The 17,530-nt window shown below is 39.6% G+C and overlaps 1 protein-coding gene across 2 annotated transcripts in view; it reads right to left on the minus strand.

Annotated features, from left to right (window-relative positions):
• Positions 1-16,087, minus strand: part of snx16 (sorting nexin 16) — a 33,308-nt gene extending 17,221 nt beyond the window's left edge. The window contains exons 1-4 of one of the 2 annotated variants that reach the window (XM_080194338.1): positions 16,015-16,087; positions 13,381-13,830; positions 3,102-3,188; positions 1,199-1,347 (exon numbers count right to left, since the gene is read on the minus strand). In XM_080194338.1, the coding sequence (XP_080050464.1) occupies positions 1,199-1,347; positions 3,102-3,188; positions 13,381-13,752 (608 nt within the window). In that variant the 5' untranslated portion in view covers positions 13,753-13,830; positions 16,015-16,087. Of the gene's footprint in view, positions 1-1,198; positions 1,348-3,101; positions 3,189-13,380; positions 13,831-15,969 lie in introns of both variants that reach the window. The other variant, XM_080194337.1, reaches the window with a different exon arrangement.
• Between the last annotated feature and the right edge of the window lie 1,443 nt (positions 16,088-17,530).

Consider the following 17,530-nt stretch of genomic DNA (forward strand, 5'->3'; position numbering starts at 1 on the left):
GACACCAAGACTCATTTAAAAGGAATAGTAACCTCAGAAGTATTACTGTGGGCTCAATTCCTTCAAATGGATCCCTCTTAAATTCTGTTTTGTTAAAAATGATTATTTACATTTTCACTCAGCATTGCTAGTTTCCCCGCTTGATATTCTCCATTTCAATCTCTACAATGACGCTTTCTCAGCACCAATTTTTTTCATTCTGAGCTTCATTTTTATTTCTGATGTATGTTTAGTCAGTAAGAACTCATGGTAATATATATTAAAATTTCTACTTGCTTAGAATATCATGAACAATTAAGAAATTCCATGGAAAATAGAAAATGTATAGATCTACTTAAAGCTATTTAGCAGCTTAGTGTCAATATTAATTAATTGCAAAGCATGATGATTTCCACTCCCATAACTTCTCATTGGCAAGCATAGAATGCAAAAGTAAGGTGCATCCATCTCTTACAACTGGGCCTGAAAGAAAACCAAGGTTGCCACAATCAAAAAGAAAATGCTGGAAAATCTCAGCAGGTTTGACAGGATTATCCAGACTCAAAACTATTCTTTCTCCACAGATGCTGTCAGACCTAAGATTTTCCAGCATTTTCTGCTTTTGTTTCAAATTATAGCATCTGCAGTATTTTGCCTTTATCTTAAGGTTCCCACAATTTCGTCACAGAAGACGAAAATGCTATAACCAAATAAAAACTCAAATTAAAATGTTAGCCACTGTTAAAATTTGAATCAACAACTGTGGTGCTACAAACGGCATTGGCACTGTGTTTATAACAACAGAATATGCCATGCATGTCTTATTATTCAGCAAATTCCAAAGAAATTGAACTCACTGTTTTTAATCACCATGCTTTCATGGGACAAATATTCACATTCATAGCCCGACATTTAAGGGAATTAGTGTTCCCTTCAAAATATTCTACGAGTCTGTAGAATATTTTTGACATCTTTTAAAAAAAATGGCCCTACAGGAAAACATCTTCAGTTGCTTAATTAAAATTGGGCTTCTCGACAATTAGTTTTCCTGGAGATAAATACAAATAAATTAATCTCCTGATTACTCAGGAAAACGCTTACTTAAAGAAAAACACAACCAATATAAATATAAGTTGCAAAGTACTTTTGTAATCTAGTCACTGTTGTGATGTTGGACAAACTATGCACATTAGGCATGATGCCTGGAAAGCTTACATACCTGTTAGCAATATCTTTGTGCGCTACGAGATTTTGCAGAAATGCCTGCAGTCCTAGTTGTCTGTCTTCCAGAAAGTTAGGGTCATAATTGTCCTTGAACCAACGTTTTGGGGGAAGTGCCAGACGAAAACCAGGAAACATCTCCTTTAACTGGAAAAATTTGAAGAATGTCATTTTTTGCTTTACTGGTTAAAATGGAATTTCCTTGGCAGCAACATATCCTCGCTAGTACATCAGCCTTAATAATTTTTTTGTAGGACAGCACTGTGGCAAGCATTGTTATCTCACAGCATCAGGGATCCAGGTTCAATTCTGGTCTTGGGTGACAGTCTTTGTGGAGTTTGCACGTTCTCCCCATGTCTGCGTGGGTTTCTTCAAGGTGCCCACAACTATGTAGGATAAGTGCATTGACCATGCTAGAGCCACAGTAAGATCATATCACTTAATAAAAATGAAAATGTAATCAATTCATGTCAAAAAGGAACCATTTATACAAAAATATGAATTAAGAGTAGGCCATTTGGCCCTTCGAGCCAGTTCTACCATCTGATAAAATCATGGAAGAACCAAATGTAATCTCGACTCCACTATCCTGTCTACAGCCTATACCCTTTGACTCCCTAGTTAGCCAAGGATCTTACTAACTCAGCCATCAAAACATTCAATGAACTGGCCTCCAGTGCTTCCTGGGAAAGAGAGTTCATTGAACAACTCATGAAATTCTCATCATCTGTCTTAAATGGGATAGCCCTTATTTTTAAACTATCCCCAAGTGAGAGTCTGTCGCTGGATCAAAATCCTGGGACTCACTTCCCAACAGAACCGTGAGTGTACCTATACCACATGGACTAGTGGTTCAAGAAGGCAGTTCACCACCATCTTGTCAAGGGAAATTAGAGATGGACTGTAAATGCTTGCCTAAAACCAAGCCCCACATCCAGTGAAAGAATTTAAAAAAATCCACTTAGTGTCCATCCTGTTAATTCTTCTTGGGAATTTATATGTTTTAATAGGATCACATCTCATTTTTCCAAACTCGAACAGGTGCAGGCCCAACGTGTCTAACCTTTCCTCATAAGAGAGAAAAACCGGTCAAGTGAATTGTCTTCAAACTGTTTTTACTGCTTTTATATCCTTTCATAAGGAGGCCAAAACTGCACACTACTCCAGATGTGATCTCAGCAACACAACTGTAGCAAAACTTCTTTGCTTTTATATTTCGTTCCCCTTGCAATAGATGACAACATTACATTTACCTTCCTAATTATGTCCTAATCATTTGCAAGAGAACAATTTATCTTTAATCAATAGAATCATTTTGAAAATCTAGGGCAAAAAACTTTAGAACATCTGATTTATAAAATATGTATTTCCAGCAGGTGGGCAATGCTGCTGGGTGATTTTTATTGCCCATCCTTATTCATCTAGCTCAATGGATAAATATTCAGCCTAGTCTGATGCTACGCATTTATTGGTGTTGCAGCAGTAAAGCAACAAAGTGTAGCTGACACTACTATCAAACAATACTTACTCAGCAATAACCTGCTCACTGGCCCTAATGGAAGCCAAACTCAGCAGACTGTACATATGGCTGTACAGTTTGTTTGGCTCAGTAACATACCAGACAGTACATATACTGAATGAGCTGTCAAAATTCAAATCATTAAAAAAACCTCATGAGTGCAGCTGAAAAACAAAGTTTCAATTTTGGGATTTTTTTTGATGTTTGCCCAGGCATTTCATATGCCAGCTATTCAGTTAGGGTGATGCTTTTGCAGGTGAGACGTACAGGTTTGAGTGTATGCACATATGCAGAAATGTTTCATCTCCATTTTTACAATAATAAGTTTGTCTTTAGTACTACTTTAACATCATTTTTCTATTAACAATAAAAAGTTACAAACCTTGTCATTCAGGCGTGAAAAGTCTGTGTATCTCCTAAAAACCACCCAGCTCTCATCTAGATGATTTTTAACAAGTATCTTGTAAACCTATGATTAACAAGATAACAATAGTATGCATAAAAAATTGTGTAGGTTTTTAAAAAATGTTTAATTTAACTGTTTAATATTTAGATATTCAATACAAACTAAAGCTGATTTGAAAACGGAAATCAAACTTCTCCTCCAAAGCAAACATTTTTCAATCTTGTGTGCTCTGTTATACTGGAGAGACAAAGTGGGAAAGGAATTGAAGAAGAGTTCCTGCTCTGTGAGGTGCACACCTGAATCTTGAGCAGAGTCTGGATCAGCTATCTTCCACTTAGGGTGAAATGAGTAACTTGTGTGCCATACTAGAACAGGGCTTCCCAAACATTTCCAGCCATGGAACACTTGTGACCTCCCAAGAATAAAGATGGAATCTTAAGAAATATTCTTATACTTAAGGGTTAAAGCACAAAAAAAGTTATTATTGTACAAAGGCACAAACATGCCAAATCTATAAGTCTTTTCTATCTCTTTTAAATATACACACATTTATTATAATTAAAAAGTTCTCGTATTCAACAAACACATCCAAGTTTTACCTTTTTGTCACTTTTCAAGGAAGGAGTAATGCTGACCTCGTACTCAGAAAATTTATTTATTACTGGAAGTACTGCTAGAGAGCTGGATTCTCATTTCAGCCATGCATACACACAGACTCATACCCAAAAGCAACACAAATACACACTCCTCCCTCACGCCTGTGCATGCCACCTTCACCATGGCGTGTATATACATGGGTGGCCTTGTAGAATAACACCGCTTCCCTCTTGCACACACGCGACCGCGAGGGGGAGGCAGGTGCACACAGCAATGCGAGGAAGGAGGGATTGTACAGGGTCTTGGTGCGATCACACCTAGAGTATTGTGCGCAGTTTTAGTTTCCTTACCCAAGAGAGAATATACTTGCATAGAGGGAGTGTAGCAAAGGCTCTGCACCCTTTCAGGGTTCCAGACCTCAACAACTCAGTAAAACTGTTTTTCCATGGCTTAATCAGCTTGAATCTGTGCCCTTTTGTCATTAATTCTTCTGCCACCAGAAACAAATTTCTCCTTATTACTCTATCAAAGCCATCCACAATTTCAAACAGCTATAAATTTGCCTTTCTCCCCTCTCCCATCCAATGAAGATTGCTTACAGAAAAAGAATATTATACACTTGGCCAAATGTATGCTTACATTTAAACAGGGATCTAAAATAAATATTGTCCTAATTGTTATGCGATCTGAATTCGGTCTACTGCGTTTTATTCTTGCAATTATTTCTACAGCAATTGAGTTGGTCAGAGCAAAAGTACTAAGAGCAAGCTTTAAGCCTGAATTTTAAGCTCCACGATATATCTGGTTCAATGAGAGAAGTAATGTCCACGGTCATTTCTAGAGGTTACAAGGACATATTTTACAGCCGAACAGTTAACTGTCCTTAAAGAGAAACTTTTGGTCATATTCCTTTTTATTTACAGGAAAAAGAGAATAGCATATAAAGACTCTATGTTCCCAATTTTGTTTTAGCAATCTTTGCCTAGCCATAGTCTGAAATATGTTGATTTAATGATTTTATGTTTCTATGGATTCCAGCATTCTGAAGTAATTTATTTCTATTTGTTTGTAAGCCAAATGTCATCTTTGACTATGACAAAACAGTAAGGGTGGCATGGTGATTAGCACTGCTGCCTCACAATGCTGGGGACCCCAGTTGGATTCCTGGCTTGGGTCACTGTTTGTGTGGAGTCTACACGTTCTCCCTTTGTCTGCATGGGTTTCCTCTGACAATCCGAAAGATGTGTTGGTTAGATGCATTGGCCATGCTAAATTCTCCCTCAGCATGCCCAAACAGGTGCCGAAGTGTGGCAACAAGGGGGCCTTCTCAGTAACTTAATTGCAATGTTAACATAAGCCTACTTGTGAGACTAATAAATAAATTGACTTTAAGAACAGCCACATCCAAGCCTGTCCTCAGCTGAGATCCAGATAATCAAACTCCAGAAAGAATTGATGGATGAACACTGATGTGGAGCCGGACCTGTTGAAATATTCAGTCAAAAAAAAATTGTACAACGTTTCTAATGTTGCCATGACCATGTTAAGCAAACAGACTAAGTCAAGGAATCTAATCTTTGAAACTTCCTGGTCTGTTTGCTTCATTGTCGTACCTAGTTAAAATTTGAGTCAGCTAGTTAAACCTGAGACAAAAAGATCTTGAACTTTCATTCTTAATAAGACAAATATTTTTTCCCTTTCCATGTGGTCTTTCTGTCCCAAAGATGAAGACTCTTGCTGGAGGCTGTCTGGCAACTTATCCAAGTAGCAATACCATATGCAAATCAAAATCCATTAACAGCTGAACTAAAACAGAAACTACTGGATAATCTCAGCAGGTCTGACACCATCTGTGGAGAGGGAATAGAGCTAATGTTTCAAGTCTGGATAAACCTTTGTCAGAGCTCACAAAGAACTATTTGATTATTACATAGGCATAATGCAATCCCACCAATATTGGAAACACAACTCTGATTGATTTCTCTTTTAACCTGAGACTGAAATCACCACTGTAGGATTTAATTAGTAAGCTTTTCAAAGTGCAATATTTCTATGATTAAAAACTTGGACTAATTTTCTGAGATCATAATATATATTTTTCTATAAATTAACACTTTCAATAGATCACCACTTGCAAAGATATGCTGAATATACAGACAGAATTACAGCACAACTGTAAATGCAATGCTGGGCACATTCTACTGCATTAGACCATTGTCATGATCAGTGCTTTATCACATTATAAGACCCTTGTCAGGCCTCATTTAGAGTATTGTGCGCAGTTCTGGTCGCCTCACTATAGGAAAGATGTAGAAGCTATTGAGAGGGTACAGAGGAGATTTACAAGGATGTTGCCTGGACTGGGAGGCATGCCTTATGAAGTTAGGTTGAGGGAGCTGGGACTCTTTTCCCTGGAGAGACAAAGGTCGAGAGGCGACCTGATAGAAGTTTACAAAATGTTGAGAGGAATAGATAGCCTCTGAGAGTCCACCCTATTTCCCCGGGTTGAAATGGTTGCTACGAGAGGACACAGATTTAAGGTGCAAGGAGGGAAGTTCAGAAGTGATGTTAGGGGTAAGTTTTTCACTCAGAGGGTGGTGAGTGAATGGAATCGGCTGCCGTCAGTGGTGGTGGAGGCGAACTCGCTGGGGTCTTTTAAGAGACTTCTGGATGAGTATATGGGGTTTAATGAGATTGAGGGTTATAGATAGGTCTGTACGTTGGTAGGTGTTGATGTGATCGGCGCAACTCGTGGGCCGAAGGGCCTGTTTGTGCTGTAGTGTTCTATGTTCTACATCACAGGTTTGCAGAAGAGTAGTGAATGCCAGCACCAATATCAGCTATCCATAAGTAACAAAACTCAGAAACCAAGCACTGAATACCAGCATCATCATTAGGACAAACTGAGTTGCCTTGCTCAACAGCTGACAAAAACTACAGTTTCAGTATATCATGCACAGTTTTAGTCTCCTTACCCAAGGGAGGATATACTTGCATAGAGGGAGTGTAGCAAAGACTCCCCAGACTGACTCCCAGGATGGCAGGATTGTCACATGAGATTGGGTCGACTAATCCTGTATTTACGAGAACTCAGAAGAGGAGTCATGGCCTCATTGAAACATAAAATTCTGACAAGAGTGGACAGATTAGATGCAGAACTGACTGGGAAGAGGATTTTAGAATGAATGGTCACAGTCTCAGGATACTGGATAGGCTATTTAGGACTGAAATGAGGAGAGACTTCACTATCCTACTCCTATTTTTAATGTTTTCTCCCAGTATTCAAGCTGTTTACTACTGCCCTTTGCTTCCAGCAGCTGAAAATTACACAACTGACACAAAAACATTGAGATTCCCACATCTGCACCTACCCTCTGGAAATGTTTCAAAAATATTTCACATCATTTGTACCTTTTTCTTAGATTGCCAGAAACTGAAATTAACAATTTCCTTGCCTTATTTACAATGTGGACTCATTTCTGATTATCACCTCAATTTCACCTGCTACTTATGTCAGTACAAGTATATAACACACCAATGCAGTTCACATCGGAACATCGTAAGTGGCTTTCAGGTGCTTCATATTCATCACAAATCAAACCATTCTTTCCCTTTTTGTCTATCTCCAAATGTATCAAATATAAAATTTTTATGTTTAAATTTCTTTACACCTTTTTGTAAAACCTCCACTAGCCCCTGCTGAGCTGAGTTCCACTGACTGACATCTCTTCTTGCATATTATTCATTATGCCTTCAGCCACCTAGGTCTCACTCCTTAGAATTGCTAGCCCCACCTCTCCTCAAGACCTTTCTTAATACCAATTTTCATTGACTTTCTAACTTTTTAAATCAACAAACTTCCTCATTTTTCTATGAACCATCCTGGGACTTATTCCATATTCAAGGTACAATATAAAGTTACTATTATTGAAAAAAATACAAATTCATACAATTGTAAAGATGACACACATACATTGAATATAGAAACAGGCAGAGGTCATTTGGCTTTCTAGCTTGCTTTGCCCTTCATTATGTTCATGGCTGATCATCAAATTCAATATTGTGATCCTACCATTCTCTCATATCCTTTGATCCCTTTAGCCCCAAGAGCTAGATCTAATTCCTTCTTAAAATCTTACAATGTTTTAGCCTCAACTACTTTGTGATTAGCAAATTCACCATCTCTGGGTGAAAAAAAAATTCTCTTCACCTTAGTCCTAAAATGTTTACCCCTTATCAAACTATGACCCCCAGTTTTGGACTCCCCACCACTGGAAACATTTTTTCCCGAATATACCCTGTTTAATCCTGTTAGAATTTTACAAGTTTTTATGAAATCTCCTCTCACTCTTCTAAATGCCAATAAATATAATTCTAATCGATTTAAATCTCTCCTCATATAACAATCCTGCCATCCCAGTAATCAGCCTGATAAACCTTTGCTGCACTTCCTCTGTAGCAAGATCGTTCTTCCTCAGGATAACGACAGAAAAATGCACACAATATTCCAGCTGTGACCTCACCAATGTCCTATCCATTTGCAATAAAGCATCTCTATTCCTATACTCAAATTCTCACACCATAAAGGCCAACATACCATTTGCCTTCTTTACTGTCTGCTGCAACTGTGCGCTTACTTTCAGCACGAGGACACCAAGGTGTTGCTGAGTATCCACCTCTCTCAATTTACACCCAAATAATAATAATCTGCCTTCTTACTTTTGCTACTGAAGTGGGTTACCTCACATTTATCCACATTATACTACATCTGTTATGCATATGCCTGCTCACTCAACCTGTTGAAATCACGCTGAAGCATTTCTGCATTCTCTTCACAGCTCACCACTCCATCCAACTTTGTCATCTGCCAATTGGGAGATAATGTTAGCAGTTGGGGTCCTGACAAATCCCTGCGGTACCTCATAAATCACTGTTTGCCAATTGGAAAAAGTCCCATTTATTCCATGACAAAACCTATTGTCATTAGATCAAACCATATGCCATTTTAAAATCACATACAATTGTCTCTACATTATCACTAATTTCTAAGAGAATATTAAAAATGATGCTAAAGTTGCAAAGTTTCTCAAATGACTTTACTGGTTTTATCTTCCAGTCATTCAAATTCAACAGTGGTTTCTCCAGTTCCCAATATCTCCAAATTGGAAAGGAGTTAGCAGCACCATGTCCATATCAAGTTGATATGCAACACTGGTTACCTGAAAACATATGTACATAACTTCAACTGAAATTAAAACCAAAAATTAAAAATTCAGAACTACAGTCAGAAAACAGTTTTAAATAATCCATATTTGTATTTGTGGCTTTAGAAACAATGTGCAGTGTAAACAAGTTTGTGTTCTGTACAAGGATCAAAAGATTCCTGCATGTCTGTCAGTTTTAATCACTTTAAACTGTGCCTGCATTCTGAAAGTAAGCAGACTTTGAAGGTAAACTAGATTGCTGCTTAGCAACCATGGAAGATTCCAGGTTACAAAGAACTTGAGTTTAGTTTTTAACCTGGAGCCAGGATGAGCTGGGCAGGACAAGAAGTGCTGCAGGGAGCAGACTTCCCAAATGAATAAAAGAAAGTTCAGAAATCAGATGCGAGGTCAGTCAAAAGTTTGGTGACACGATGGTTAGCACTACTGCCTCACAGCTCCAGGGACTTGAGTATAATTCCAACTTTGGGTGACTGTGTGGCACTTGCACATTCTTCCAATGTCTGCATGATTTCCACTGGTTTCCCCCACAGTCTAAAGATGTGCAGGTTAGGTGGATTGGCTTTTCGTGTCCAAATATACAGTTAGATGGATGAGCCATGGGAAAATATGGGCTAGGGCAGGAGAAGAGGGCCTAGGTAAGGTAGTCTGTCAAAGAATTAGTGCAGGCTTGATGGAGTGAATGGCTTCTTCTGCACTGTAGGGATTCTATGGTCTTAATATACCCTTTGAAGTAGTGGTTTCTGGTGGCATGGCTGAATACTGGGGAGATAGCAATGAAGCTTGAATGTATGTGCAATCCTAGGGAGAGGAATACTGAAAGGAGACACTGAAATCCTGAAGTAGTTATTTGGTGAAAGCATCCAAGAGAAAGTGTTGCTTGGGAGAAGATTCTAAAGGTTTTTTTCCCCCTCAAGAGTGGACTTGAGAAACATTTATGTAGTATCAGATTCCAGCGAGACCAGTTGGCTCAAAGTGCGCTAAGCATCTTTGGAAAAGGGAAAGTTGTACTGGCATCTGTCACTTGGTTTCAGAGTGTGGTGTATCTGACCACATTTCGCCTGTTGGTTTACATGGATTGTGTACCTACCGAGAATGTTAGAGTTTAATATTTTTTGTAACTTGTGTAATCCTTAGAAATCTGTACATATCTATAAAAGGTGCAGTGGAAATGGGGAGTAGTGCATTCTAGTTAATTTTTTCCTGTTTAATAATGTTTTATTATTTTGTTAAAAGTTAATCAGCAGTCATGCAACTCTGTTCATGCATGTTTCTAAACAAAAAAGTTATGACCTATTGAGCTCTTCGACCCGATTGTCCAGTAGTTTTGGCTGGGATCATGACAAATGATGGGCCATGAGACACTCAAAAATACTTTTATTAAAAACAGTTCAAATTAAAACCTGAACAGTAACTGAAACCAAGAAAGATTTACATAACAGGATACATCTGCATGCACAGTGGCACTGCTACCTAGTCTGCTTACTTTCCAAAGGTTTCAGACCTTAACCACACAATTATTTTTAAAGCTGGTCTGCATATTAGAGTAGAAAAGAGAAAAAAATGAATTTCAGATTTCTGAAATATAGAACTGAAACATTATGCCTCAGAAACAGATCGATGGACATATCAAGTCCGCAGTGGCATTTTTCTACACAAACCTAGTCTAATTCCAGTCTTCTGCTCATTCCCTGCAACATTTTAATTTTTTTCTAGCAAATCTCCAATTCGCATTTAATCTAAGGAATCTGTTTAAACAAAAGTTTGAACATGTTGGGACAATACCTATTAAAATTTGGAAGAATGAGAGGTGATCCTTATTGAAACATGTAAGAACCAGAGGGGACTTGACAGGATGGATATTGGAAGGACGTTTCTAGTTGTGGGAAAGACTACAACTAAGTGACACAGTTTAAAAATAAAGAGATCTGAGATGAAGGGCTTTTTTCTTGAGGGTCATTATGATGTGGAATTCTCTTCCTCAGAGAACAACAAAGGGTGAGTCATTGAATTTAGTCAATGTAGAGTTAGACAAATTTTTGGTAGACAAAAGAAAATCCAGGGTAATGGAGAGCAGGCAAGAGTATAGTTAAGACCATAACCGGAAGTCTTGACCTTGCCGAATGTCAGAGCAAATTTGGATGGCCTACTCCTACATCCAAGTCACATTCTTACATTCCTTCAATTTAATGTACTGTATTCACTATTTACAATGTGGTCTCCTTTTCAAAGCTGATTGGGTGACCACTTTGCAGAACACCAGCATGACCCAGAACTTCCAGGTCACTTTTCAATTCATAACTGCGCTTTTATCCTCAGCCTGCTGCAATGTTCCAGTGAAGCCCAATGCAAGCTCAAGGAATAGCACCTCAACTTCTGATTAGGCACTTTACAGCATTCTGGACTCAACTGCAGACTGTGATCTCTGTCCTCCGTTTTGAACTTTCTCCGTTTGCATTTGGACATAAAAATGTGAAATGATCTGCAGCAATTGTATTTCACAGGAGTTTCTAAGATGCCAAAGAATGGTGGTGTTTTATAGGAGATTCATGAGTAAATATGAGCAAGTGTTTTAAAAATTTACAGACCCAAAAATAGTGTTGAAAACAAGGTTTCAATATTTGGGAACCTGAGTTTTCAAAGGGACATCTGAAGATAAAGAAGAACTAAGATGAAATGGGTAAAATGGGTATTTATGGGAATAGGGTTTCAGCTGTAGCAAGTGGTGTGCAGAGTCCTGCTGAAAACCACCTCCTGTGTTTGGAATGTGCAGTTAAAATCTTTTAATTGAAGAAAACCAATTTAGATTTCAGCCAGGAAGATGTTTGTCCACAGAAACAGTTGGCTTTGAGTTTCGCTGTGGAAAACCACATCGTAAGAAGTCTGACAACACCAGGTTTAAGTCCAACTGATTTATTTGATATTTGTGAGTTTACTATCAAATAAATCGGTTGGACTTAAACCTGGTGTTGCCAGACTTCTTACTGTTTTTTCCCCAGTCCGACGCCAGCATCTCCACATCATGAAAACCACATCAGCATGGATTTATTCTTAAGTTGTGAACTGTACTTCTGTTTAAAGCAAAAGCAATTTCTTAGCTTTGGTAATATTTCCTGGATTTTAAGAATCTATCAGAACGGTTGCCGGAAAATATAGCTTTGTGCGCCTTTGGTGAAGCACGTTTGGGGTTGTTTTGTAAGATTTTCTAAACTATCATTTTTTAATAAAAAATTAATTTGTCAAATTCTAAAAGTTATCAATGAGCTACGCTGTTACATTGTCGCTATCCATCCTATATTCTACAATACATTTTCAAAATTTTCAGCCAAGACTTCCTCAACATTATTAACTGCAGTCATAAAAGTGTACGATTTATACAACAGAGTGAATTAAGAAAGTGTAGGGCAAGTTGTGCAAGCAGGAAATTTCCATCTGTGATTTCTTTAGTTTCAAATGACTAGTGAAGGTCTATATGTGGTTCCTAAATGCTGGGACCACATTGGATGGGACAGTCATTTAGGATTGCAAGCTCATAGGCAACAATGGTTACTTTCAAGCAACGACTCTGCAGGGACAATTCTGGACTGGTGTCCAGGCTTCACTACACGCACATCCCTCAGCTCCTAGGCCCTGTTAGAGTCAAATTTGCTGCCATCTTCCTGCTCAATAAGTGCCACTGGCACCGCTCCGTTCTCGCTCTTTCTGGGATTGTACCAGTTTTCAAGCATTAAATTGGGGTCATATTGGGAAAAAGTTCGAGAAGCACTGATCTACATGGTTAGACATTATTTAGAGAACACAAGTCAAACTGCATTCTGCTACATGCTGTATTTATTTTGCCTTTGCAGGCATTTTTAGTTGATGGCAGTGAGTGAAAATCCTCTCAGGAGTTCCTCTAATGACAAGCATGCTAAGCAACTTACATGATGGTTGCACAAGAGGTAACTTTATAGTTGTAAGTGGGTAACAGTATTAGAATCCTTTCAAAAAGAGAAGAACAAACATGTATTCCATAGCACCCTTCATCAATCCCCCATACTTGGTTCATCCACTGATAGTAATTTCCCATACCCACCATAAGAAATCAAAAGATTAGAAACAGATACACAATAGCTGCAGAAGTTTTTGCTCTGCCCAAGCAAGCAGTACTTTCAGTTCCTATTTCTTTGATATGTCTCACTTAGAGGTCAAAGTAGGTGGGGAGTCCTAGGACTTGCTGTGTTGGATGAATACCAACTATAAAGTCAGAGCAATGCTAATTATTTTTGAAGACACTCTAGCAAAAACAAAACAAGCAGGTTTTACAAGTCAGCAGGAAAAGGGACAACAGTAACCCAGTGAATCCAAATGAATTGAATCACTTCATGCAAAGTACACAAATGACACAAGGATCAGATCAGATCAGCACCCAGGTACAAAAGTCAAAGTTAGCTTACAGTGAATTTCGCCCTTTCTTCCATAACTTCATATCCCAACATTGTAGGTGTAGCAGGTCTCTCTTCCCAGTTTGCTGATTCAGTCTCTTTCTCAGACTCCACAGGTTTGGAAGAGTACTCAATCGATGAATTTGCACCATTGAGCTTAGTTCGTAGTAAAGGACTATTATTTGTCAAGTCTGTAGAAGCTAGGTGCTCAGAGGTAACTGTCTTTCTAAATCCATTAGAATTACCAACTTGACCTTTTGATGAATTTGAACTGGATACACTGTCCAAAGACTGAAGTGAAGAACTTCTCCGACTTCTACTTGTAGCTGTTCCAGAAGAGGAATTTCCTACTGGTATAGGCACAGGAACAAATGAAGTGGTCATCCTTCGATTGGCACACTTGCTGGAACTAGTTTCTTCCCGTCAGGCATAAGAGGTGGCAAATCAATTTTGCCTTACAAACTATAAAACATAAAGATACGCAAATTTTTTAAAAAAGTGAAATATTACACCTGAAAGGCAAACAGAATACGCTGGAACAGAACTGATTTCATGGAGAGCTAAAACAATTCATGATTAAACCACCAAACATACATAACCCCTTAAAATTAACAAAGTTATTTTGGCATTTTTCATATAGGAACATGACTAGAAGTGAAACAGAAACAAGTGTTAGTGAGCTGAGGAACAAAGATTTTTCAAGGCTGAAAGGTCTCCTTTGTCTCATAGGTTATAGAAGTTTTACATGAATAGGATGGGAATGGAGGGATATTGTCCCCAGAGGGCTAAGGGGTTTTAGTTCAGTCGGGCAGCATGGTCAGTGCCAGCTTGGAGGGCCTATTCTTGCGCTGTAATTTTCTTTGTTCTTTAAGAGTTGAAAACAAATTTGAAACTACTCTCTTGGGCACAACCCAAGCAAGATGAGGAGGTGAATGTGCCACTTTAGAGCAAATACCAGGAAGTATCATGCAAGTAGCATTACACTGCTTCAAGTAGCTACTGGGCTTGGCAGTTTAAAATTAGAGCGTCGGATTCATTAAATAGACAATCGGAGAAAGGCAAAAGAGGTGGGTGGGTTGGTTGTCTATGTTGTTATATATAATGGTAAAACATAAATATTGTTGTTCATTAAAGTGGTGACTGAATTGGAGCTCAATACAGATGCATATGCACTAATTGTCATTATAAACTTATGCAGGTAAAGCAAGACAATAGTGAAGGGTTGTGATTTCAAGAGATAATGGACTACTTTATATCACATGACTTGCAATAATTTTCACTAACATTAATGGTGCCATCTGCATTTTTGCTGCCAGTTCGTCATTATTTATTCCACACCTGATGAAGGAACACCATTTCTGAAAGCTTGTGGGATTACTATTAAGTAAACTGGTTGGACTCTTAACCTGGTGTTCTGAGACTTCTTACTGTGGTAAGATTGTGCCCAGTCCTTCAATGGTGTCTGTTTTGATTCTGTGCTCAAGACCTGGGAGTGGGACTTGAACCCTTTTGACTCAAATGTGAGCATGCTATTATTGAGCAAAGACTGACATCTTAAATCCATAAATCGAGCCACAGGGTCAAAAAGCAGACGCAAGTCCACCTGCCAGCGATATTTATGTTGACGACCACCCCAAACCAACGTATCCAACCAATCCAATGATTCAGCACCAGGTGCATTTCTCACCATGCTGTCCAGCAGAGAAGCTCTAAGCACCAAATACTATAAACCATCCATCACCTCCACCACTGCATTAAGCCCTGACACAGTTGTGTAGATATTTCCACACTCGCCAAAACCTGACACTTCTCAAGTCTCAGTACGGAAAATTCAACTTTTCTTCCTGCCAGTAAAGGGACTGATTAATTTCGTTCCCGTCCAAATGGCTTATGCAAACTTGTGAAACTTGGGGCAGTTAGAGCTGTTCGTGAAATGTACCTACATGAAATTTAAGCCATTTAGGTAACACATTAAAAGCCGCGGGTATTTAGTATACAACACACAGCATCTCTCAGTGTTATATGCCGATTGCTTCACATCGCAGGCGCTTGGATGCCGTCCTGCGGTAATGGAGGCCAGGCGGACAGACATTATAAACTGGATTCATTCCCTGAAGCAAACCAGTTTCTTTTCTTCCGAGTCCACCTCCAACTTACTGGCGTGTTTGGAAACATTGCGGCTCCCTCCTACCCCCTGCCCTCGCTCAACGAGCAACCGGCTTCAAATGGCCACCCCCAAGCAAGGACACAATGTTAACTGCAGCGAAGCGCTCCCCCCTCCCGGGCGCGGCAGGGGTGTCCACAGCAGCAGCAGTAGCTGCGCCTGAGACCCCTGGAGTGAGGATGATTACAGCGGCGCGAGGCTCCCGAACTCGGGTAACGGCAGCGGCGCGAGGCACCCGGACTCGGGTAACGGCAGCGGCGCGCGGCACCCGGGGGCAACAACAACAGCGCGCGGCGCTCCCCCGGCCAGCAGCCTTCGGTGGAAGCAAACAGGATCACGCGCTGGTCGAGGCTGCAGCCTGAGCGCGATCCTCAGCAACGGCGAATCACTGCGACACCCCCCCCCCCCCCCAAGCAGCAGGCGACACCCTCTCTTACCTCAGTCCAGCACTGCGAGACAAGCAGCAACCCTATCACACATACCCCTTCAGAGCAATAAACCCCACAGCACCGTGCTCCTCACTCCTCTCAACGTCAACACGTCGCCAGCCGCCGCTCCACAGACAGTGCACTGGGAAAGCGGGCGGATCCAGTCACCCATGTGACCCGTAGGTAGGTCCACACGAACCAACCAATTGGTGATGAAATGCTGAACTCATGCCCGAAGGATTAGTGCTGATTGCTTTTTGGAGAAAAGTGTTTATTAACCACACGGTAGTATTGCCCAACTGTTCACTCTCCTTGGCGTCCCCAGAAATTGAAGATTAACCTGGACACCAGCTGCGAATAGCATCACGAGGATATCAAAAAAATAGGAAGAATGTCATAGAGGTCTACAACATGGATACAGGCTCTTCGGCCCAACTTGTTTATGCCGTCCCTTTTTCCAGCCCCTAAGTTAGTCCCAATTGCCTGTGTTTGCCCCTTGTCCTGCTATACATATCTTACCCATGTAACTTTTTAAAAATTGTTGGAAATGCATAAAGATATTTGGGGGAAACAGGTATTGTCTGAGTTAGGTGCTTGGAGGTAAAAGATCCTGTAGTTAAAGCGCCAGAATGTTGGGGATTCTAATTAACAAACAAAAATCCATAATAAATTATGGTTATACTGGGGTTGGATTGTGCCGTGGTGATGCCTAACTTTGCTGCCAAGCAGCTATACAAATAACTATATATAGTCAGTTAGAATCTACAGCACATAAATGAGCCATTTGGTACCACTGATACAATCTGATGATCTACATTAACCACTCCCTCTCTTCGTCCCCACTCTTTCTCTAACATAATGTATCCATTCATTCCTTTCTCAAGTGCTTATCTAAATTCCCTTTAAATGCATATGCTATTTGTTTCAACTGTTCCATGTGGTTTTGAGTTCCAAGGCCTTACCATTCTTTCAGTAAATAAATTTTACTTGATTTTCCTGCTGAATTGCTACCTTACCAACATTTGGTTTTGGACTCTCCAATGTCTACTTGAAAAAAATCCTATCATCATATTAAAAGCTGCTCCAGTGACTCCTCAATCTTTACTCCAGAAACAAGCCCTAGCTTGTTTAGTGTTTCCTGATAAATGTATTCTTTCAGTTCTGGTAACAACCATGTGAATCTTTGTGCAACTTTTTCCAGTGTTTCTGTTTTAAGATGGAAAATAGAACTGTGCGTTATGTTCCAAGTGTAGTCTATTCAAGATTCTTTGTAAGTTCACATAACTTCTCTGTTTTTCAATTATATCCCCCCAGCCCATATGATTTGTTTGCTTTTAACTGGTTTTATTAACCTTGCATCAATACTTTTAGTGATTTCTGTCTGCATACTGCTTTATTTCTTTACGACAGTTAGACTTTTATTACCTAAGCAGTATGTAGCTGTTGTGTATGTGGTATTTGTCTCTTTAAGACAGTACAGCAGAAATGAATCACTTGACTTGAGGGACTAATTGAGAATGAGTGATTACTCCAGAGGCTGGAGTCCTCTCTGAGGCAGGATCATTGAGCA

Source organism: Carcharhinus amblyrhynchos, chromosome 8, assembly GCF_965287045.1.
Source record: "Carcharhinus amblyrhynchos chromosome 8, sCarAmb.v2.hapA, whole genome shotgun sequence".
Classification (NCBI taxonomy): domain Eukaryota; kingdom Metazoa; phylum Chordata; class Chondrichthyes; order Carcharhiniformes; family Carcharhinidae; genus Carcharhinus; species Carcharhinus amblyrhynchos.